The sequence below is a fragment of the Myodes glareolus genome, chromosome 10, assembly GCF_982192425.1.
Source record: "Myodes glareolus chromosome 10, mMyoGla1.1, whole genome shotgun sequence".
NCBI lineage: Eukaryota > Metazoa > Chordata > Mammalia > Rodentia > Cricetidae > Myodes > Myodes glareolus.
In genome coordinates, this window is record NC_142035.1 from 48495612 (window position 1) to 48519494 (window position 23883).

General features: G+C 47.6%; 1 protein-coding gene and 1 long non-coding RNA gene across 5 annotated transcripts in view; one reads left to right on the top strand and one right to left on the bottom strand.

Moving 5' to 3' along the window:
• Positions 1 to 7911, top strand: LOC125416812 (uncharacterized). 4 transcript variants are annotated; one of them, XR_015739076.1, is made up of 3 exons: positions 1 to 1271; positions 7037 to 7128; positions 7579 to 7911. It is a non-coding gene; the product is annotated as an uncharacterized LOC125416812 (long non-coding RNA). The 4 variants fall into 4 exon arrangements; XR_015739077.1 differs by having other exon boundaries at positions 7597 to 7911; XR_015739075.1 differs by lacking the exon at positions 1 to 1271 and having other exon boundaries at positions 4294 to 7128.
• A 1452-nt stretch (positions 7912 to 9363) lies between these two features.
• Tgm6 (transglutaminase 6) overlaps positions 9364 to 23883 on the bottom strand; it is a 29821-nt gene continuing 15301 nt past the window's right edge. The window contains exons 5-13 of the mRNA XM_085696317.2: positions 23246 to 23374; positions 20773 to 20950; positions 20218 to 20356; positions 18659 to 18762; positions 18348 to 18590; positions 16648 to 16989; positions 12158 to 12312; positions 11778 to 11911; positions 9364 to 10652 (exon numbers count right to left, since the gene is read on the bottom strand). Of these exons, the coding sequence (XP_085552443.2) occupies positions 10499 to 10652; positions 11778 to 11911; positions 12158 to 12312; positions 16648 to 16989; positions 18348 to 18590; positions 18659 to 18762; positions 20218 to 20356; positions 20773 to 20950; positions 23246 to 23374 (1578 nt within the window). The 3' untranslated portion in view covers positions 9364 to 10498. The remainder of the gene's footprint in view (positions 10653 to 11777; positions 11912 to 12157; positions 12313 to 16647; positions 16990 to 18347; positions 18591 to 18658; positions 18763 to 20217; positions 20357 to 20772; positions 20951 to 23245; positions 23375 to 23883) is intronic.

Genomic DNA, 23883 nt, shown 5'->3' on the forward strand with positions numbered 1-23883 from the left:
GTTCTGCACATTCTTGATGTGAGTAAAGTTCTGTGTGTGAATAAACCCTGTAAGGATGGAAGAGCAAACAACCAGGAGCTCTTGGAGGCAGTCTAAAGAGGCATTTGAAATGTGGGAGCTGTCCAGATGACTCTGGCTGGTATTTGTCCTCTCGCTATGTGGTCCTAACATAATTCATTGATTCATCATTTTCATTGTGCACCTACTGTGAGTGCTAGACACCATTCTTTTCAGCTCTGAAGAGTAAGTAAACTCTGATTGCCTGTGCCCGAGGAGATTGCATTTTAGAGGGGACGGTAAAAACTGAAGGGCTATGTAAAGGAAGGATGCTGAGCGGTGAGAATTTCTGGTGGGGGAGATGGACTGTGTCTGGAATGTGATTCTGTTTTCTTAGTGACTGGAAAAGGTCCTCTTCATAAAGAACAAGTTCACCAGAAGCCTATAGGAAGCAAAGCAAGGGGACAGCTCATGTGGCTATGAGGCGAGCTGAGGGAGCCTTCCATAGAGTGTTAGCGCAGAAGGTGCTGGCTGGCCTTGCTTGGTTTTCCAGAGAACACCAGGAAGGTTTTCTGTCACCGCAGCTCCATCTCCATACACCTTGGTTTGTTTTTGTGATCAGGGGCAGATTTTCAAGTTTGTCAGTAGAGGGTGCTGGAGAGACATTGTCAAGCAAGGCTTTCTCTCTCTCTCTCTCTCTCTCTCTCTCTCGCTCTCTCTCTCTGAAAACGTGAATTTATTTTATTTTAAAAACAACCTTTTTTAACATACCAATTCCAGTTCCCTCTCCCTCTCTTCCTCCCACTCCCCTCACTTTCCCTACACCCCACCTCCCATCCACTCAGCAGAGAGGGTGAGGCCTCCCATGGGGAGTCAACAAAATCTGTCGCTTGAGGCAGTACTAAGGCCCTCCTTGCTGTATCTAGGCTGAGCAAGGTATTCCTCCATATGGAATGGGCTCCAAAGACTCCGTTCGTGCACTAGGGATAAAGACTGCCAGTGGCCCCACAAACTGCCCAAGCCACACAACTGTCACCCACATTCAGAGGCCTAATCTGGCCATATGCAGGCAGGTTCCTCAGCTGTCAGTCTCACTAGCTCAGGTCAGGTGTTTCCCCATCATGGTTTTGGCCCCTTTGCCCATAATATTGCTTTCTCCTCTCTATGACTGGACTCCAGGAGTTTGGCCCAGTGCTTAGCTGTGGATCTCTGCATCTGCTTCCATCAGTTACTGGATGAAGGTTCTCTGGTGATAGGATCAATCTAAGTACAAGGTAAGGTCATTTTAGGAACTTTCTCCTCTATTGCTTAGATTCTTAGCTGGGGTCGTCCTTGTGGAGGCAATAAAGAAAGCATAAACGGGGGCTGGAGAGATGGCTCCGTGGTTAAGAGCACTGACTGCTCGTCCAGAGGCCTAAGTTCAATTTCCAGCAACCACATGGTGGCTCACAACCATCTGTAATGAGATCTGGTGCCCTCCTCTGGCATGCGGGCATATATGGAGGCAGAATGTTATATACATAATAAATAAATAAATCTTTAAAAAAAAAAGACACAAATGGAGGGAATTCTGGAAATGGGAAATCTGAGTAATCTATCAGGAGGCCTTTTCTCTTGCAGCCCAGGTGGGGTGATTTCTCTGGCACCAAGATTCTGCAGGGAGATGGCTTTTGTAATGCACAGTAGGCACTGGCACTTAGCACCCTCTCTGGCATTCTTGGGTAGTGGTGCCACAGGGCCTGTGGGCAGCTCCTCAGCAAGGCTTTCCCCTGCAGATTTACTGCAAGTTCTGCTAAGATGTTACAGGAGCTTCTCCATCGATCCACAGCCTCCCTGCCCAGCAAGGCCTGGCTCTCAGGCCTGTTAGGGATGAACAGGGGACTATGCCTTTCCCCGGACACTCTGTCTCAGCCGTTGAAGTGGCATCTGCTCTAGAAACCCGTGCCTCTGCTCTTTGGTGCTCCGTTTCTTACTAACATCCTTACAGAACTCCTGCCTTCCGAGGAGGCCTGACCGATGTAGACGCCCAGTTCCACAAGAGTTAAATTATAATCAAAGCTGAATTCAGAGGAGTCAGGGAACCCCGAAGGACACTTGCTTTCACTCTGGGTGAAATGGGAAGCCTAAAGAGGGGAAGTTTTCTGGAGGGGGGATGGGGCAGGCACTGCAGAATCCCCAGCAAGGTGACAGCATGGGTCAGGGTGGAGTTGGTGATGATGGGAAGCATATTCTGGGTATTTATTGAAGGAAAACAGAAATAGATTTCTTTTTTTTTGAGACAGATTTTTCTGATTCTTGGTTGTCCTGGAACTTACACTGTAGACCAGGCTAGACTTGAACTCACAGAGATCTGCCTTCCTCTGCCTCCTGAGTGCTGGGATTAAATGTGTGTGCCACCACTGCCCGGCTCACATGGGACATTCTTGAGGATACATCATTCTAGGCTGTAAAATAAATCCCAATTACTTTTTAAAATTAAGTCTATTATTTTAAAATAACTAGATTCACATGCAACTGAAAAAAACAGTTCACCTAAGTTCCTCGTATCCTTCAGGAATGTTGGCCCGGTGCTAACATTGAAAAGCTGTAGGGCAATATTGTAGCTAGGGTGTTAGCCTTGATGTGATCATGGCAGGATGGTCCATTCCAGAAGACTTGTATGTGATTCCTTATATCCATTCTCACACTCTTTTCACTATATCCTAGACTTTGGGCAACTAGAAATTTGTTCTCCTTTCCTATCATTTTCTCATTTTAAGACTTTTAAGTGGAATCACAAAGGATGTGACCTTTTAGAATTTTTTTTTTTTAGGCAGGATCTCAAGTACCCAAGGTGGCCTTGAACTTACTATTTAGCCAAGAATAATCTTGAATTTCTCATTTTCCAAACGCTAGGATCACCACACCGAGTTTATGCAGGGCTAGAGAGTAAGCTTAGGGATTTGTGTGTACTAGGTGAGTACTCTGCCAACTGAGTGACATCCTAGCTCCAAGGTTGGTTTTTAAAACAAAAAATTGACATAATTCTGAGACATTCTTCCAGGTATATTACAAGATGTTTAAACACCAGTTGAAGGACAGACGTGTTCCACTTTGGGATTATGATAAACAGAGCTGCTGCAAGCATCTACGCACAGGTTTTTGTATGAGCACCATTTCTCTGGGTTAAATAAACAGAATTACAGTTGATGGACTGTATATGTGAAGTTGGGACTTTTTCCAGGGTCTTGGCTGGACCTGAGAATTAATCCCAGCTCCAAAGACATAACTTTAGAGGGTGTTCACCAGGACACAAAATGCAGAGAATCTGGATCTTTCCTCTGCAGCCCAGATCTATTGTTGAGGTCCTGGAGCAAAGTTTGCATTATGTTTAGTATGTTTCAACTCCAGAGTTTCTGTTTGATTCCTATAGAGAATATCTACTCCTTGGTGACAGTCTTTAGCTTAAGACGCTATTTCCATCATCGTTTAGCTTTTTATATATTTCTCCTGTGTGTATGGTGTATGCATATGTGTGTGTATGGAAGCCAAGGGTTGATTTGGGTGTCATCCTCACTCATTCTCTGCCTTGTTTTTGAGCCAGGGTCTCTTACTGAGCCTGGGGATCACCGGTTTGTCTAGACTGGCCCTGAGCTTCCAGGGAACCGCAGCCCTAGAACTCACATTACAGGCTCCTGCTTCCTGGTCCTCATGCTTGCACAGCGCTTCACTGACTGCGCTGTCCCTCTGTCATCTTTTAGCTCTTTGAACATTTAAAACAGCTGATTCGTGTAGGCTTATTGTCTGGGCTTCCTCAGGGAGAGTCTGTTTCAGAGGTTGTTGTTTCGGACCTGTGCCAGGTCTTGTTGCTTCTTGTATGTAACCTCACCTCTGCCCCAGAACTTGAGCTAATACAGCATGGTGAATCTGGAAGCAAGCTCCCTGCCTCCCCAGTGGGTATTGCTGTGGGTTTTTGTTGTTTGTTGGTGAATTTCTTGACCTAATTCTGTAGAGCTGTGTGTAGAAACTGGAACCTTGGTATATTAGCTGGTAAGTGCCTTAAATGGGAGACTCCCGGGCTTTACCAAGGTTCTCTGTGCTGTGGCACTCCTTCATTCTTTGGCAGGAAGTTTGCCACTCCTCATTGTCCCCCTACTTCCTGCTTGTGCACACCTGCAAAGTCAGCTAGAGGTGGGGTGATTGCTTAGGACTCCCAGTCTTTCCTGGGCAGTGCCCAGCCCTGGCTTGTGTGCAGTGCCCAGTCCTGCCCCGTCCTGGGGCTTGTGTGCAGTGCTGGGCAGGCTCCCTAGATCCTAGGCCCGTGTCAGAGCACATCAAAGTCTCCTATGACCAGCTAGCTTCCATCTTTCCTCTATTTAGATCTCCAGTCTGATTTTTGTTGAACTTCAACTTTGGGAAGCTATTGTGTTTTCTTACTTTACTGCCCTGGGGTCTGCAGTACAGCAGAAGAGCAATATGATAATGCCCAAACTCCCCATGGTTCAACCACACTGGGCACCCGAGAATGTACACGGAAATGCATCCCAGTGCCTCTGTCATTGGACTAGCTCAGGCCTGTGCAACGAAAGGCCTACATTAAATGAAAAGGTTTGAGTCCCAGGTCTCGCATCTTGAGGCTCACACAGCTCACAGACAGCAGCCAACCCCACAGGCACCTTCCTGACAACTCCTGAGGGAGGAGAGTGCGCAAAGGGACACTGCAGACTGGGCTGTGTCCCTTGACCTTTATCCTAGTAAGCAGGAGTTAGGAAACCAGCCTCATCCAGAAGCGCTTTAAATCTGAGGGATTCTTGGGACTGAATGAATAAGAAGGTATCTTCTTGAAAGAGTGCCTTTGGGCAGCCAGATGCCATATGGTGAGGAAGCCCAGGACAGGTGGAGGGATTGCGGGTGTGTGTTCAGGCCAGGTGTTCAATCCGGGGAGTCTGACCTGCTTCTGGTTGCTGAGAGCAGCTCTCCCCTCCAAACTCCATCCAGATTGCAGACGTATGAGCAATTTGTCATCATCTTAAGCTTTAAATTGTGGGCTGCTTTGTTACACAGCAGTCGATACCTGAACACAGCAAATGTGCTGTGGTAGAAGTCAACTAGCTAGGTCATTACTGAGGGTTCTGCCACCACCAGAAACACCTTTGCACATTTCCTCCGTCCTAATTTCTAAGGGCAAAGTTCCAGGACATGGCTGTCTGGGGCAGGGTCCTCAGCTTGGCCTGTGCTGGGGGAATGCTGCAGAAGGTTTAGTGTTTCGAAGAGGAAGAGGCTGTTGAGATGGAAGCCAAGAGTCACTTTGGGAAAGATGTCCTTGCTATCCAGGGAACCCTGCCACGCTTCTGATAGGTGTCCCATGGGTCCGTGTGGTCCCTGCTGTGGTACCCTCAGTGGATACTGGAGCTTTTAAGAGGCCTTGCTGGAAATCTGGTTACATAAGGGCAGACATTTGAAGTGGGTAAGACCCTGATCTCTCCTCTTAGCCCTTTTCATTTCTTGGTTACCATGGGTAAGGAATTTTGCTCCACCATGGGCTCCTTCCCATTATGCACTGCCTCAACATGGACCCAAGAGTAGCAAGGCCAAATAACCACAAAATGAATCTCCAAAACCATGAACCAAGGCGAGCATTTTCCTTTCCTTGCTTTTATTTATTTTCTTTATGTGTATGGGTGTCTTGACTGCACTTATGCCTATTTATCATGTGTGTGCCTCTTCCCTGTGGAGGCCAGAAGAGGGCATTGATCCTCTGGAACTGGAGTTACGGATATTTGTGAGCCACTGTGTGGATGCTGGGAATTGAACTTAGCCAGTGCTTAACCACTGGGCTATCTGTCCAGCTCCCAAACATTTCCATATTCATATATTGATTATCTCTGGTGTTTTGTTACGGTAACAGAAAGCTAAGGCAAACCCTAAACTTTCCTCTGACTGGAACAGGGTTTCCTAGACCTTTGTACAGCTGGCTCTTCACATGAAACAAACTTCAGATACCACAGACCACCACTTAGGTGTGTTAAGATTCTGGGATTGCTCAGAGATTCCCCAGTCTGACAATTAAGATTTTTTTCTCAGGTTTTATTAAATACTGGCTAGGACTATGAAAACTGGCCAGATCCATACCTGAGACTCATGCTCAGAATATGGTGTCAAATGACATTAAGTCAGGGACTTATAGAGGCAAAACCACAAGGCTGCGTACTTCCTGTCTTTGTGCAATTGGAGACAAGTACACATCCTGACATATTCCCTGACTATGTATGATCAAGCACACATTCTGTGCCCTTTGGGGCAACCAGACTTGTTTACAGATGCAAAAATACTGCCTTGTTATCTCACATGAACAACAGCCCCCAGCATTCCAGTTATCTGTCCTTAGGCAGGTGGGGCTCACAGTTAGAGGCATTTTTGCTTTATAGCTCTCTTAAGCACAGTCATTTAAACGTAATACATAATGAAAACCATCACAGGTGCTGTGTGATTGTCTGCAAGCGACCCTGTGTTTCTTTCTCAGTTGCAACGAGGGGACATGAGAGAGCCTTCGCAGGGAGTTGCTGTGAAAGAAAGACGAACATTTGTAAGGATCCTGAAGTCGCTCCCAACATGCACACTAGTTTGAGCACTATTTTTTTTATTGTAATTAAAACCCCAGCCTTCTTCTCGGAGAGTCTTTCTCTCTAAAAATAGGGCCATCACTTTGAGGGAGGGGTTGTCACTTTTGTTTTCTTTTTGGCACTCAACACTGAATTCAATTAGTCGATGTATTCAATAATCCGCTTATGTGTTTACTTCTGCTTCTCCTTCTATGTGTCATGCTAGAAAATGTCCCAAAGGACACCTGTCTTCACTGACTGAAGAGTGTGTGAGGGACATCTGGCACAGTCTTGTCCTTGGACTTACATAGCAGTCAGCGTGGGGACCGGACACAGCCCAGAGCCCCTTCGGTGGCGCTAATTGCTCACTGGTAGAGAGCACCACCAGTAGGATGTTATTGTCCATCCAGCGACATCCCAGCTGTAGAGCCCTCTCCTAATCAGCATCGTGTTCCTAGGCAAATCAGCGATGGCTTCCATCAGAGGAGAACAGCCCTGCCCATCATCCTGGACACTCTGACAGGCCATTCAAGCTCTGGAGCTACCTGAGGTGAGGAGAGGGGGACACATTGCCCAAGGCTGTCCCAGGGCCTCTACCATGGCTCAGCTCCTCTCTCTGCTCACGCCAGCTCTCCCAAGCCTGACCATGGGTGCTGGACCCCAGGTTCTACTCAGTCAATAGCTTGTACTCTGAACTCCACCTTCAAGGGGCTTCCCGGGAAGCCCAACCCTGAGGATGATGTGTTGGAGGAGCTAGGAGCCCCTTTCCACTGCTCTGCCATGACTCCTGCTGTGGAGAGAAGCATCCCTTTCAGTAGTAGCAGCAGGCGACTTTCTGTCCTGAGTTGGTATTGTCAATATCTCTCTGGGGGACATACATCAGAAGAGGGGACCTGATCAGATGTTCTGTGAGCTGGTTGGATTTTTGTCAACTTGATACAAACATAAACAAACCTGGGAAGAGAGGGTTTTTTTTTTTCTTTTTGATTTTTCAATACAGGGCTTCTCTGTGTAACAGCTGCCTCTGCCTCCAGAATGCGGGAGTTAAAGCTGTGCACCACCATTGCCTGGAAGAGAGACTCTTGAGGAGTTGCCTCGATCAGATTGTTCTGTGAGAAGTCTGTGGGGCATTTTCATGATAATGACAGCTGTGGAAGAGTCCAGCTCACTGTGGACAGTTCCAGTTTTGGGTCAGTGGTCTTGGGCTGAGTAAGCCATGCAGAACAAGAAAGCACAGCCCTCCATGGTCTCCTTCAGTTTCAGCCTTGACTTCCCTCAGCGATGGACTGTGATGTAGAAGTGAAAGCTGAAATAAATCCTTTCGTCACGATGATGCTTTGGTCGTGGTGTTTATTACAGCAGTAGAAATCTTGACTAAGCCACTGTGGGGACCACACCGGATACGGCTTCTTTCAGTGAGGACTGGGGCGGGCGGGGTGGGATCACATCAGATTTCAGTATTTCTGCCCCATATCCTTGAAGAGAAAGAAAGGCGATGCTTCGAGACCTGGCCCAGGCAGACAGTCATTTCCGCTCAGTGACTGGGACAGCAGATTTGGGTCCCATTTTAGAAGCCCAGCTTTAGAGAGAACAGCTGAAGCCAAGGCCTAGAGCCAGATCTCACCAAGGCTAGGGGTCTGTCTAGGGTCAGGAGTCAATAAAGAGGTTAGAGTCAGATCCTTGTGTCAGGTGGGAACCACAGTCTGGCCTCAGAGTTGCTATGGAGTTGGTCCAGGGGCAGTGTTAGTGTGGATTCTGCTTGGTACTAGCCAGGTCTTGATAACAAGGGTTAGGATCTGGTTTAGTGTCGGAGTTAATGATCCAGCCCCGATCTGAATCGCAATTCAATCTAGAATCGCTGTCCCAAGCTGAGAGTTTATCTTGTTTCGCTCTGGAGATCCTCAAAGCTTGCCTTAGCCCTGATGTGAGCTGAATGCTAGCATTTGAGTTAGCCTGCTGTTCTGTGGAAGGGTTGGACAGCTCCAACCCAGGGTGGGCTTGGCCTGCAGCCTATTTTAGATAACGTTTATCATACCACATATTTGGTTGTGCACTGTCTGTGTTAACCTAAACGCTGTAGAATCAAAGTTGAGCAGTTACAACAGAGGCCTCCTGGTTTGCAAAGCCCGAAAAACGTATGCTGGGCCTTGACATTGGCTTACAAACCCTAGGAAAGGGAGGGACTTGACTGTAGAAGACCAGATCCCTCACCTCTCGGTGTTCAGAACTTTCTAGAAAGCAGGTGGTCTTTCCTGAAAGCTGGAGTGGCTTACAGGAAACAGAAAATCCGAGTCTCAGATAAAGTCTCGGTGCTGCCAGTCAGAGCGAGACCATGCGTGAGGTCAGTTTGGTTCCATTAAAGTCCTGTCTCAGGTCAGCAGGGATGCACCGTGGAAAACAGCTGCCTGGCAGGCTATTCTCGTCCCCTAAACACAACACTGTCCCATTGGGTTTAGTTGCAGGATTGTGCAAGCCCCCACCCTCCTGGCTGTCACAGGGCCTTCAGCAGAGAGGTCACTCCCCCTGTTTACTTCTGCTCCCTCGACCTCTACCAGTGCTGATCCCTTGTCCTCAACATACTGTGACTCAGGTTGACCTTAACTCACTGTGTAGCTCAGGTTGGCCTTGAACTCATGGCAATCCTCCTGCTTCAAGCCTCTGACACATCTACTGGCCACCACATTACACATTTTGTAGACTTGTCAGAACGTGTGTGGGGGCACCTCAGGAATCACCTAGCAAATACTGTGTATTTGCTTGATTCTCAACATAAATTATTCTCATCTGTATTTAAAAAAAGGTTTTATTTTATTTCAGTTGCAGGCGTTTGGGAGGAGGGTGTATGTACACATAAATGCAGTTGCCCACAGAGACCAGAAGTGTTCGACCCCTGGAGCTGGAGTTACAGAAGGTTGTGAGCTGTCTGACATGGCGCCTGGGAACCACACTCAGACCCTCTAGAAGAGCAGAAAGTTCTCTTAACTGCTGAGCCATCTCTCGGGCTCCCTCATCTTCATTTGTATCCAAGAGCACCACATTGCTGATGCACCTGCTGTGGTCTCCAAAGCTCTTAAACTGTAGCTTGATTTTTAATTTCTTGGGCTGTCCAGGAAATTTCAGCGTTAAATTTCATATCCAGTGTCATATTCTTCGTGGCCCCGTGGTGACTCTGGTTCTTACCCCGGGTACCCGGGTCCTGCTTCGATTCCAAGTGTAAGATCTGCACAGTTGGCAGCCATCCTGGTTCCAAGAAAGGGTGGCTGACTGATCCAGGGTGATTCTGTGAACTCCAGGACGGCCAAACCCAGAGCACATCTGTACTACCTAGTTTAGGGGAGAGTTCCTTTGTCTTCTTCAACTGCTCCCAGGCAGCTTTAGCCCCTCAAATCCAGAGCCGGTGTCTCCACTGAGGGGAAAATCTGTTGCTGAAGGTCCAGTGCTTTTTCTTAAGACCATGAGTTTGGGGTAACAGTTGGGTGGATGGCATGGTTCTCAGTCCTGCTTCTGCTTTGCTTTATGCCTTCAGCAGGGTTCCTCTATCATGGCAGTGTTTTGGCCTGGAGAATTCTTGGGCCCAAATGTGTCCAGGACATTTGAAAAAAATGAAAGAAAAGCAAGGAGCGGTGAGTTGCCTGGGATGGATGAGCTGGCAGAACTAACGAGGCCAGGGCTCTCAGGAGGCTGGGACAAGCCATTCTTCCAGCAGAAAGGTGACGAGTGTTGGAGGATCCCTCAGCGCTTACATCACCCACTTGTCCCGAAGGGGAAGGATTACTGAGTCCAGCACCTCAGTGCACTGGGAAGGACCTTGCCTAAACTTGTGTAGTAGGGCAAAGACAGAAGCTAACCTAGGACTCCTGGATCTTATTTGGGAGAAACAAGCAAAGGGACAGAATCCTCCCAAAGTCACTCAAGGTCCCTCACTTGGCTGTAGCCACATGGATGACCACAAAGCCCTTGATGTCTGGGAACTGCGGGCTGACAAGGTCCACCTGCAGCTGCCTTGGGCCACTCTTGGAGGGGGTAATGTTGAACTGGATCAAGGCCCTCTCTTGAGGCTGCAAGCTGGGCACCCTGGAGGCAAGAGCATGGGAAAAGGCAGATAGTTAATCCTCTCTCCTTGAGTCTAACTCCCGTCCCTGAATCAACAGCTTTACCCTCATCTATCACTTTCTTCGCTTTGGCCATGTTAGCCCCTCCCTCGCCAGTGCTGGCCGTGAGCATGCCTTGCGCTTCCCTCCTTGGCTCTGGATGTAGCATTCCTTCCACCTTACTGCCCCTTTTCTTTACCAACCCACCAGAAACCCAGAACCAGATTCTCTCCCTAAAGAGACCTTCCCTTTCCATCAGAGACCTCTGCCTGGGAACCCCGTCTTCCTTCTCTATGCCGGAAAAGTACCTCGTGTTATTGTTATCATTTAGGGACCAGCCCAGATGCCAGTGGTACCAACGCTTCTCCCTAACCCCACCCCACCCCACCCCACCTTCTTTCAAGGACTGCCTCCGGTCCCCTAGAGTGTGAGGATTCATCCCTCACACTCTTCTCATGGCAACAGCCATTTTAATATCCCCAATAACATCCATGTGGCTCAGGGCACAGATTAGTATGGCAGGATTAAATGAGCAGAGAGTAAATGAACGCATGAATGAAGGTGGGCAAAGGAGAGAGCAAATTAAACAACGGAGGGCTAGGTGAGTGAACCAGTCAAAGCTGAGCTGAGCGGCTGAATAACTGATGAATGAGCTATGAATTAAAGAGTGGATAATGAATGAACTAAAGACAGACAATGAGGCCGGGGAGGTGGTTCAGAGGACCTACATTTGATTCCCAGCACCCTCATGGGGGCTCATAACCAAATGTAACTCCAGATCCATGGGATCCTAATGCCTTCTTGTGGACTCAGCGGGGACCAGGGCCACACATGGCACACAGGCATGCGGGTAGCACAACACGCTTATATATAAATATGAAAGATTAGAAGGCAAGTGCATGTTAAGTGAGTGGGAAATTGAATGAAAATGAGTGATATGTGTGAATTGTCCTGAAGGGTCTGCTAAGCAAGTGAAGCAATGGTTGAATGGATAAGGGCTGATATTACGGGCAGTGGGTGTGTCCCCGAAGCACACAGTCTCTCCTGCTGCCTTCTCAGTACCTTCTTTTTGGGCCCTGCCCTTGTCAATCAACAGTCCAGCACTTACTCAATACTGAGCTGCCCTTGGAGAAGGCCACTGCCCTCTACCATCAGCGTACAGTCCTTGACGCTCTCCGAGAGGGGGTTGATCACCATCACTTCCACAGCCACCGCCACTCCTACCACCGCTGGGCCCAGCACCTGGAGAGGCAGCATCCATGAGTCACCCAGCATCTTCTGCATCCCCACTTCCTGAAGCCCACGGCTCTGACTGGGCCAAAGAATGTGGCACCAATCACCCACCTCTGCCTCCACATACCCTGTTAAAATAGCACAGGCTTCCCTACTCTTGAGAGATGGAGCTGGTGCCCGAGGCTCAGACCCCAGTTTTGGATACCCTGCATCAGCCCTGTCAGAGACAGGGTGGTAGATGTGGACAGGAGTCACCTTGATGGTGATGAAATCCTCCAGAGTAATGTCCTTCTCCACCAGGAGCTTCTCCCCTTTACTGACAAGACACATGGCGGCCAACAGGATCTTCTTGTCCTCCGTCAGATCTTCTTTGTACTGAGAGTAAGATATTGTGACTGGGATCTTTTTCTCTGAAAGGCGGAGCACACAGGAAGCCAAACCTAAGGCTCAAAGAAGGTATTTTCCTACCCAAAGTCACACAGCAAGTACACCGAAGAATCCACATACACCTGGGTTCAAATCTAGGCCAGTGAATACCAGGATACCAGACTGTTTCTCCAAGGATGCCAAGACATCTGCACAAACTCCTCATAATTATGCAAGATGGAAATGTTTGCTACACCATCTGTCTGTACCACCTGAAATTTGTTTACTGCTTACTGAGGGCTTACTATATTTCCGGTCCAGAGAAGCGAGAACAAACAATAGCCTTCAACTTCCAAACTCATGGGGGCAACTTCCTTGTAATGCCTCCAAATATTGCTTGGCCATGAAGGGTTGACTTTAATCAGCTCCACCAATGGTGGACAGGCTTCACTGCTATTCCTTGCCTACACTCTCATACTTGAATTCCCATGGTCCAGATCTTTTGTGTGTCTCTCTCTCACCAGCTACACACGTCACCTAGGCACTCTCTTATGTAGCTCTCTACAAGTCATAGCTAGGTCTTGGTTCTGTTTGGATACCACACACATATGCAAGGGCTCCTCTTTTGCTTGACCCAGGCTCTATCATAATTCTATTGTTCTGCCATTTTATTTCCCTTTATTTCTGACCCCAGAAGCATTTGGGTTTCTACTTAGGAAAGATCCTTAAATGTCCCTGTTGGCTCAGAGCTTTGCACATAGCATGGTGTTCCTATACACCAGGAGCTTGGCCTCTGTGTTAGACTCTCTAAGGCACATCATATTGGTAAATTGTCATGCGTTGTTCAGCTCACTGAGAAGCTGGCTCTAGAAAAGTGGTTGTCCCTGTCCCCATTTCAGACATAAACATGTTTGTTTCATAGTGTCCTCCAAGGTCTGGGTATAGACTGCCCTACTCCGATCTGTGACAGGGAGGGGAGAGAACAGTAAAATATCCACAGAGTGAGACACTCTGTCCTTGAGAAGAGCTGGAAGGCAAACCATTTCCAGCAGAAATTACCAGTGTTTACCACACATGCTGAAGGGGCCTGGAGTGGGGAAGAGGTTCCACAAACTCAGCCACAGTGCACTCAACCGTGGAAAGAAAACTCAACTGGGAGTTCCAGCTGTCAGCCTCAACTTTCTCTTTAGTTTCTGTTGGAGGTTGTGAACACCAGAATTGGCAATGGTATCGCTGTAGCTGTTGCTATGTGTTAGACACCTCATCAGAGGGGGCATTACCCTGTCCTGACTCTCTTGATCGGGAATTCCAGCTGGCTGCCTTACAGGGGCTTCCCTCAAGTGCTGGGATCAAAGGCATGACTCCCTACTACTGGAGTTAAAGGAGTAGGCCACCACCACCTGTGGATTTGTTTCTGCATTGATCTTGTGTAGCCCAGGGTATTGAACTCACAGAGATCCATCTGCCCCTGTTTCCCAAATCCTGGGATTAAAGGTGTGTGTCACCATTACCTGACCTCTAGTGGCTTTAACTCCGCCTGGTCTTCAGACAACATTTATTTATTAAAATACAAATAATATACCACTATAGTATATTTGTTAGATGTGAGGTATTATGCCAAATATTTTATATTTATCCTTTACTTCCTTCATGGTCATAGACCATGGTTCTCGAAGAGTGGTCCTGGGAAACTCATTGGAATGCAAATTCCCGAGTTCCATTTTGGAGAACTAGCGTCTGTTACCAGTGATACCCTTGGGCAGAGCATTGGCACCAGTTCAGAGCCCTGAGAAAGGTGGCCCCTGTAAAGTGCAGATCCCGTGTCATGGATCTCATTCTTCATTAAGAACTCTGAGCCCCTTCCCCCCAGGCAGAGATTCTCCACAGCATCTCAGTCAGACGGGAGAGATAGACAATGGCCGACTATCCATCCAACACAGCAGACACACTTTCTTCTCAAGCTCACATGGAACACTCACCAAGACAGCATATTCTGTGCCACAAATAACATATTAATAACTGTAAAATATAGAACTAATGCAGTGTGTGCCCTCAGACCACGGGGAATCTAACAGAAAACAATAATAAAGAGAACTGGAAAATCCAAAATGCTGGTGATGAAAGGATATAATGCTTTAAATAAAAAGATAGACCTGCTACTTAACTCAGGCTGGCCTTGGACTCTGGCTCTGCCTGCTTAATCCTCCTGACCACTAGGATTAGATGTTCCACTGTGCCTAGCTCAATACACATGTAAAAGCATACGAGCCAAAGCAGAGATGTCAAGATAAAATTTTAATATTTTGAACAAAATGAAAATAAAAATATTTTGTGAGGAATGTCATAAATAGGGCTTAGGAGGAAACTTTTATTATATATATAAATAAGTAATTATATACATATATATAATTATATATAATGGCAGGTTTAAAATTATTAATCTAGGTGTCCACAGGAAACAGAAAAAATTAAAACCACTATATACCAGAGAAAAAGAAATAATAAGAGCTGGGCCTGGGAGGCTGAAGTAGAAGGATCACAAATTCAAAGCCTGCTGAGCCTACAGGGTAAGTCAAGGCTAGCCTGAGCAAACTGGTGAGACTGTCTCAAAATAAAGTAAAAACATGGAGGGGGCAGGGATGGTACTGGATAGGGAAGAACCGTCAAAGCATAAAGCTCCACACTCATTCAACAGCATAACAGCAACCACCAACCAGAAAAAGAAAAGAAGAAAGGAATCATACAAAAGGCACAACACAAAAGAAAGATAAAGGGAATAGCACTGATTAGAGTAGAAATCAATGAAAGCTAAAGCAAAAAAGAAAAAAAAATCAGTATTGAGAATCCACCAAATCTAAAGCTAGTCTTTTAAAAAAATTATCTTGAATTTATTTAAAAATTTAAACCAAGTAAAAGGATACCTAAGACGAGCTTTTAAAATGATCTGTAATATGCTATGTATGAAGGGTGCGCAGCGTGGCAATATTTAATTAGGACTATGCTTTTCAAAAGGCAAACAGGCAGTGCACATTTAGAAGGAAAACCTGTCAACAGTTTGTAGGTAGGTGGTGAGATAAGAGGCGAGTTTTCTCTTTTGCTTTTTGAGTTCTTTAATGAATATGCATTATTTTGAACATGAAAAAATGCTACGAGCCAGGAGATGTTAATTTATTCTATTACAAAGTGTCACTCTGTGATTTAGAGTTTGTGACAAGAAAATGACAAAGAGCTAACATCGTGTGGTGCCTCCTTCGTGCGTTTTTCTGCCTAAGTCCTCAAGGTGTCTGTGCAAGGAACTGTGCAAAGGGATGACGGTGGTTAAACTTCGTCCAGCTGTATCCTTAGAATTCAGACAGTGTGGGAGAGAAGTGACAGAGACAGACAGATGCCACACACAGACATACACAGTGCACACATGTGTTTAGAGAATTAGGGAAAGACAGAAATGGGAGACAGACAGAGACAGAGAGAACAGCGACACGCAGCTAGGGAGGCAGAAAGAGGGGCGATAGTGTGAAGAGTGAGGTAGAGACAGAACCAGAGGGAGAGAGACAGATTAGGAAAAGGAAGGAAGAATAAACAAATAGGGTCCATCTGGGAATTCACACATGAAGCGTGACTTGTTCAAGGCTCATGAAAAATATCCCTGACTGATTAAAAGAAAAACAACAAAGCCAGTTAAAATCATTCAAAAAAATTTCTACAGGCTATTTCACAGTGAAATGCCAAGGATGGATTTTGGATACATGCCCCACATGGGACGAGCCATCCACTGTGCATCCTGGAGATAAACGACTGAGTGCCGAGGTGCTAGGCGCTGGCAGTGTTCTGGGTGTGGAACCCTAGCCCCTCTCCACCCTGGGTAAGGAGTTCCTCTAAACCTGGCTGCCTGGGTTTGGGTCCTGCCACCACATGCACCAGGTGTGAATTTGAACTCTGGGCGTGAGTCTACTTCTCTGAAGGATGGAGCCATTGCTGGTATCTAGGATGTCTGTGGACTTTAGCAGCGTGACACAGAGCGTGTCCTGTGTCTGGTGACATGTTCCCAGCATGTGCTTATTTGGTCTGTAAATCATCACTTTGTTTGTGATGACTAGGTGATAAGTCACCTCACTCTCAAGGCCAGTTTGCCATTAGGTGACTGTGGACTTGACTTGCCAGTCTAGTAAAGTGAACCACAGGGCCATGATTTCCTCCCCTGACCTTCAATTTTCTTATCTGTAGAGTGGGGATGAGAGGCAGGGCACTGACATCAAAGCTTAGAGCTATCCTTCCTGGGGGTGAACATCAATCTGGGAATCTCCCTGCCTGCTGCTCATCCCAGTTAACCTGGAAGCGGAGGCTATTGACCAGATCCCCGCGAGGCCACCTGATCTTACCTTCTTGCGGCCCCAGCTTCACTGTGTGCGATTCACGCAGGATCTCTGCCACTGGCTTGCGGGTATAGAGGATGGTGGCGCCACTCAGATTGACTCGGACCCGCTGGGCCCTGGTGGTGAGGCTGGTCAAGCACAGAGCTAGCTTCAGATCCTGGCCAAGCACCGGTGGTTCCAGCACTTTGAACTTGCCAGTGATGCTGGGTTTGGTGGCCAGTTCCAGGAGGTCATCGCGCCAGACAGCACGCACACCGGCCCTGCGGATCCGCCTCCTCCTCCCCCAGGGTTCTATGCTGAGCAGTTTCTTCATAGCTTTGCTGTACACCTGCCTCTCCTTCCGGGACCCTGCAGGGCATCCTTACATCAGACACAGGCAGTACGCGCTCCCTCTACCCAGGTCCAGACTCTGCTGCTCTGGGCAAACCGCTTGTCACTTTGTATTCCCGTGGCTCTTGGGGGGCTCAAACTGGAAGCCCGAGAATCATAGGGAGCCCTTTGCCAAATGCCGGTGTTTGCTTCTCTCTTTAAATATCCTCTACAACAGTTGCTAACACATTAGGTCAGGAAATTTCACATAAAAATGCAGGTTTTCAGCATCTCTGACAACTAACTGGGGGAAAAGAAACTCATTAATGCCATCATTTTTGGCTGACTTCTTCTCGGGCCAAAAAACACCCCAAGACTCCACGTTCTGAGTTCCAGAAAATCTCTACAATGGCAGATGAGCTCTTCCCCCCACCAGCCTACCCTGATGTATCAAGAAGAGGACAAAGGGCTGGTGATCTCCAACAGAGAGGGGAACCAAGGCAATGCTGGTGCCTCTGAGGTACGGATGCTTGAGAGAGTTGAGGCGAGGTTTGGGGTGTGAACATGGAACACCCTACCACAAGGGGGAGGTGACCCCAAGGCAGTCTTACCAGTCTTATGGGGCCTCAGATTATCTGGGCAATACCTGAAAGACATGCTGTGGTGAGCACACCAGCCCTGGCAGGGACTTCTAGAACAGACTCACGCTGAACTCCCATAACGGCTAGCTTCCCTGGTTTGTGTTCAGGGAGCAGCAGGGACAAAGTCTGATTCCAGTTAGAACTAGATTTAATCACTTGGTAGCGTTTCTTAACAAGCATAAATGACTGGCCTTATGGGGTAGATTGCCACCCACCCCACCCAAGGATCAACTTCCCTATGGAAAAAAAAGACCTTTAGAGTAGAGTGTTGGAGGTGGCAATGAGAATAACATCCACCTGTCTTGTTTTTGTACCCCAACAAGTGCAGGTTCTTCCATAAACCAGGGACTGGGGCTGTGGCAGAGGTCTGGGAGGTGACAGACTCCAGTGGCTGCCACTGCTGCTTTGCACTGTGCCCAGTCCATGTTTCCTGCTTGTGCTATTGCTACCACCTGCTCCTGTTCCCGTGATCACTCCCTGTACAATTACTATCCCATTTGCATAGCTCCGCAGTGCTTGGCATATGGCTAATGCTTGAGGAAACAGCACTATTATTGCTGTATATGGGAAAGCTAGCCCAGGAGAGGTGGGGAGCAAGCAGAGAAGGCAGATGCCGGCAGCACAGACAACGCTGAGCTGCGGTTACTGTTGCCATGTTCACATTCGGAGAAGCTCTGGCTCCAGATTTTCCGTGGGCCTTCTGCAGCCCACAGACCATCGTGAGGAGGCTGATAAAGTCTATTCCATGGGCCTCACCTTCTGGATACTTGTAGAGGCCCGTGATGTCCACACGAGAGTCACTGCCCACTGCCTTGGTACTGATGCACCTGCCAATCTTCTTGGTGTCTGAGTACACGCGCTCCCGTCTCTGGTCCTCATGCCATAGCCAGGTGATGTAGTCTGCATTGACCTCGGCAAAGACGAAGGGGCCATCGTGGGCTAGATGGACATCACCCTCGCGGATGGCGGTGACTGAGGCAGGGCCGCACTGGAATGTGCCTGGGCAGGAGGAGGAGCATGAGCAGCGTGCTACCAAGTGGGGGCTGGGTCCACCCAACCATCCCTACCTTCACTCTCCTCTTGGGGCGTGGCATCCAAAACCTGCCAGCCACCATAGGATGGGCCCAGGTCCTGTCGTGCAAACCAGCTTTCATTCCAGACATGGAAATTCCTGCCAGAGACACATGGGTAAGGCAGCTGTGCGGATGCAGAGGCCCCGAGGAGGGAAGTCCCTACTGCAGATCAGCCAGGGCTGCAGCTCATGGACCACTCATCTGCTCCAATGGACATATATTCACATTTGTGCATGCATGATTGTGTATGCATGCTTGTGTGCACACATACCAACAACCTGCTTCCAAGATATCAGAACTCTAACTGTAGGTAAGACCAAAGATCTTGCCCTCATGTAGCTCACGCTGTCTCTGGTTAATGTCATCAGGCTGGTCTGTAATTCCTTACATACACCAGGCTGAACTCAGACTCCAGATCTTTCTTCCTGAGACCCTTAAGGGCTAGAATGACAAGCATGTGTTGCTGTGCCAGGCAAAAAGTCAGGGCCTCATAGTAGCAATTGGTGTGTGTGTATTTATGTATGTGTATGTGTGAGTGTGTTTATGTGTACATGTGTGTAGTTGTGTGTATGTATATGTGTGTGTAAGTGTGTGTTTATATGTGTGTATGTGTGTGTGCTTCTGTGTTCCTATATCTGCATGCTTGCACATTTGTGTGCATTTATGCCCTTGTGTGTATGAGGGCTCGTATGTTGGTGTATATTTGTATATCTGTGTGCTTGCATGTTTGTGGGGTTTTTTTGGGTGTGCTTATGTATCTTCTTACTTATATGTTGGTATATGTTTCTGTGTGATTACATGATGTATGTCTATGTGTGTCTGAGTGTATTTATGTGCATGCGCATCTCTGTGTGTGCAAATGTGTGTAAGATGTGCATATGTATGTATATCCTTGTGTACATATGTATGTGTTTTATTTTAATGAAGGGGACAGAGAGGAAGACAGGGAGCCTCGAACACTATAATAAGCAGTGTGTAGAAAATGAGGGGCTTGTACCAGTGAATAGCTGCTGGAAATCAACTCTAGGTAAATGACATCTAGGATGAGGCCTATATTCAAATGAATTAACCAGAGAAAGACTGAAGGGAATAGTATTCTGGATAGGAGGAACAGTATATACAAAGGTCAGGAGGCAGGACATTGTGGTAGGAAATGTGTAAGTGTGTTGGGTATGAGAAACAGGAGGGTAGGTAGGGTGCAGGCAGTGCAGACACTGTGCAGGCCCTGGTGAGGAGGTCTTGACTGTTTTCAACTTCCTGTGCTCACAGTGAGAATACGAGATTAGGAACTGTGGTGTTACTTGCACAAGGCTACATAAAAAGCATGCAGCGGAGGGAAATCAGATTCCTGCTTTAACTGAGCTGGTGTAAGGGGCAGTAAAATCCTCTGGGGAGGCCACTCTTGTTAAAAAATACACTGATAAACACCTAGGGATAGAGGGAGGTGATTGCATTAGGAAGAAAGGTTTGTATGAGGAGAGGAAAGAAGGATCCAATATTTAGGACTGGACTGGATAGCCCTTGACCCCGATTCTCAGTGGCCCAAGACCTACCACATACTGTCTTCTGTCAGGTCCTCCAAAGTCCGGCCAAAAGTGTCCACATATTTGTCCACACTCAGATTGCCATCAGTGTCATGGGCTGAGTTGAAGTTGGACACCACCCTGGTGGCGATCCCCAGGCACCTGAGGACTGTGGAGCAGAGGGTCAGAGGGAGGTGCCCAGCTCGCTGCAGGCTGCTCTACCTCTCTTGCCTCAGCCCCTAGTCTCTCCGCCATGGCTCCCCTCTCTCAGAACCACCAAGCCCTCTGGGGTCTCTCAGAGGACTTTTCTGGAGATACTCCTGTCGGCAGGCTTTGGATCCACGCAGCAATGCCATGAACCTTTCTGAGAGGATTCGAGGACCACAGCACTGACCTATGACACCCAATGAGATGGAGGCAGAAGGAGGATTTATGCCAAATAAACGAACTGTTAGTTTCCTCTCTTCTTTAACCGGGTTTCCATGTCTTCTTCATTAATGAGAACCGATTGAGGCACATGCAAATCTATGCAAACACATGAAGATCAAGGGGCTTATGTGCTGTTGAGCGCTTTCCTCTCCATACCTGTGCACATGACTCCAGCAAAGACCCAGCACTGTCCGTATTTGACTGGCTTGTATCTGCTCTTGAACCACTTCTGCAGGATGGCCACACTGCCACGCCAATTCAGTGGGCTGGTGCCACCGCCATATTTGCCCTGCCACTGGCCTTGTACCACACCCCGGTCATTGTTGCTGTTCACCTGAGCAGAGAAGGTATGAGTCAATCACTGGGCAGCCATGCCCAGTTTCATTGTAAAATCATTTCCAAATGTCGGAATCTCAAGTCAATGGAGTCACTCTTTGCCTTTAAGTTGCCTGAAAATGAGGGTACTCTGCTTTCTTAAAATACCTCTTTGTGTGTGTGCGTGTGTGTGTGCATGTGTGTCTAGAATGTACAGCACACGATTAGCAGGCAAAAGGCCTGGGATTTGATCTCAAACACCTCCCCAAACTAAATAAATCCCATTTTTATACTACTTATAACTTCCAATTATCTTCAATTTGGACAGGCTGTTGTCAAAAGTCATCTATGATTTGGGAGCATTTCCTGCTTTAAATAGCCATTTGTTAGTTAAATTTGGGACTATCAGTGATACTGCAATCGCAGTGGCAGTCTGGAGCCCGTTGAACTGTATGTCAGGCACTGTCCCAAGGAGTTTCCGTCTAGAGGGCTAACATGTTTTAAGTCTACAGTGTAAAGTCTTTTATCCTCCTGTCTCCCCCACCAGAGAAGAGTGAAATGCCAAGGGATTAGGAGTGATCCATGAACTCAGGACTTGGACTTGCAGTCTGTGTGGCTGTCACTGGACTGCAGGGTGTCAGGCCTGGGATCCTCTACTGGTGTTGACTCTCTGCCCTCCATCATCACTCTGAGGTCTTGGGAGGAACTGAGGGCACTGGAGAAATACACCTTTACTTTTAGAATCTCATGACACTGACACCTGCACAGAGTCGAGGCTGCCATTAATAACAGAGCAGAGGACCAGGAAAGCTGCTGTGAGATTGTGTCTCCTAGAAACGATAGGGAAGCTACACCTATGATACCGCAACAGTACGGCGGCCTAAACAGGACCCGAACTAGTATAACCCCCATAGATATGCTAACATGGAAGGGGGAAATCTCACGGGGCCCCACCTTTAGACAAAGAACCCTAGACAACTAGGAAATGATGAGACTGGGAGAAATGGTTTCCCCAGGGAGGAGGCTCCCTAATCTGTTATACAGTACCAAGTGGTCAGTCCTAAAATCACACATACACAAGACACACTAAACAGCCTAAGCAGGTTGTGTAGTGATATTTTGTTTGTCATCTAATAAAGCTTGCCTGAAGATCAGAGTGCAGAGCTAAGCCTCTGGTTATCCATAGAGGCCAAGGAATGGTGGCACACACCTTTAATCCCAGTACTCGGGAGACAGAGGCAGACTGATCTCTATAAATTCAAGGCCACCCTGGGCTACACAAGATTGAATCTGTCTAAAAAAGAAACGGAGCTCACACAAAGGTGATCCCAGGACTTGGGATTCCATGCCTGGGCAGAGAGAGGACTATAAGGCCGGAGGAGACAGAAGCTCAGAGCAGTCTGAGGTTTCAGAGACAGCTTTCAGTCTGAGGTTTTGTGGAGACAGGATTTTGCCCCCTTTCGGTCTGAAGATTCAGTAGAGGTAAAAGGTCTCTCTAGAGGCTGGCTCCTTTACTTCTCTGATCTTTCAGCATTTATTCTGATATTTGACTCCAGGTTTTATTAATAAGACCAGTTAGAATTCATGCAACAAGGTTGTATTATATATTTAAATATTATACATTTTAGTTTTGCATACACACAAACACAAACACACACACACACTAACAATGGAAGAAAAAGAGGTCATGCTTTTGAGAGACAGAAAGGGTAATGTTACATTGGAGGGACTGGAGGGCAGAAAGGGAAGGGGTATAATAATATAATTGTATTTTAATTAAAGAAATGAAAAAATACTGGGCTCTCTTCCGGCCGTCTGAGGCACGTGGCCTCCAGCTTATGACTGGTTAAAGTAGGCACTCCTTCCCTGGAGAAGTGGGGTCTGGGCCTGTACCCTTTTGTCTGAAATGTCCTGAGACCGCTTTGATCACAGAAGTGAGATCACTGGCCAGACCCACCAGCCTGGAGGCCTGACTGGGAAGTCCAGCAGCATGGCATGGGCAGGGAACAAGGAGCTACCAACTACCAGAGCTAAAGGCTCTAGCCAACATCCTTGGGGATCCATAGCCATTCAGGAATTCCCAGCAGAAGCATCCACGAGCTGGGCAAGCCAGTCTTAGAGTGTCCTGCCAAATTCTTAACCTACAGAATTGAATGTAACACAGGGTTTGATAGTGTCAACTTTGGGTGTGGTTCGTCATGCAGCAATAAGGAAACCTAGAAGTGACTTGATGAGATTCTTAGGGTTCGGTGCTGGGACTAGTTTGGGGTATCCTTGAAGGAGAGCTATGTAAGGACGGTAGTGGCCTCCTTACCATAGCACTGATGATCCTGGTGACATAGACTGGGTCGTGGCGGTGGGACACATCGGTGGCTGGGTCATCCTGGTGGCTAGGGCTTCGGTCCAGGATGGAGAGGCAGATGTTCAGGATGTCCTCTTCAAACTGCTCCCAGAGAAGCTATACTCAGAGGCCAGCGTCTTACCCACGTTCTAGGCCCTCCCTGATCAGCCCCATCTGATCTGCTGCTTGTGTTGGTGTCAGTTGGCGTCAGCTGCCGCTGGGGACATTAAAATCCTTCTTCAAAGGGTCATCTGGGAACCAGGAGTTCAACTTTCCCATGATTCCCCATGATGGTCCTTGAGCTACATACCTACCTTACTGACACACTCCTTTGCTTCACATGTTTCATGCATGTTTAGATCAGCTGACAACATTTAAGAACTAGGACTTTTTTATTCAAATTTTCTCTGACATTCTGAAAGTTTTAACAATGCTGGGCTCCCATGTAGGAAGAGGCTGTGGTTAAGGGCGGTAACTCTCTAGATGGACCCTAAACTTCCAGGGTATCATAAGTAACCAGTCTCTGAGCCCAGCTTTTGACCCCCAGCCTGTCCTTAGTCGGACAGTCAAGTCCCATGTGGCACCTGGAGCCTACATAGGAAGAGTCCTTT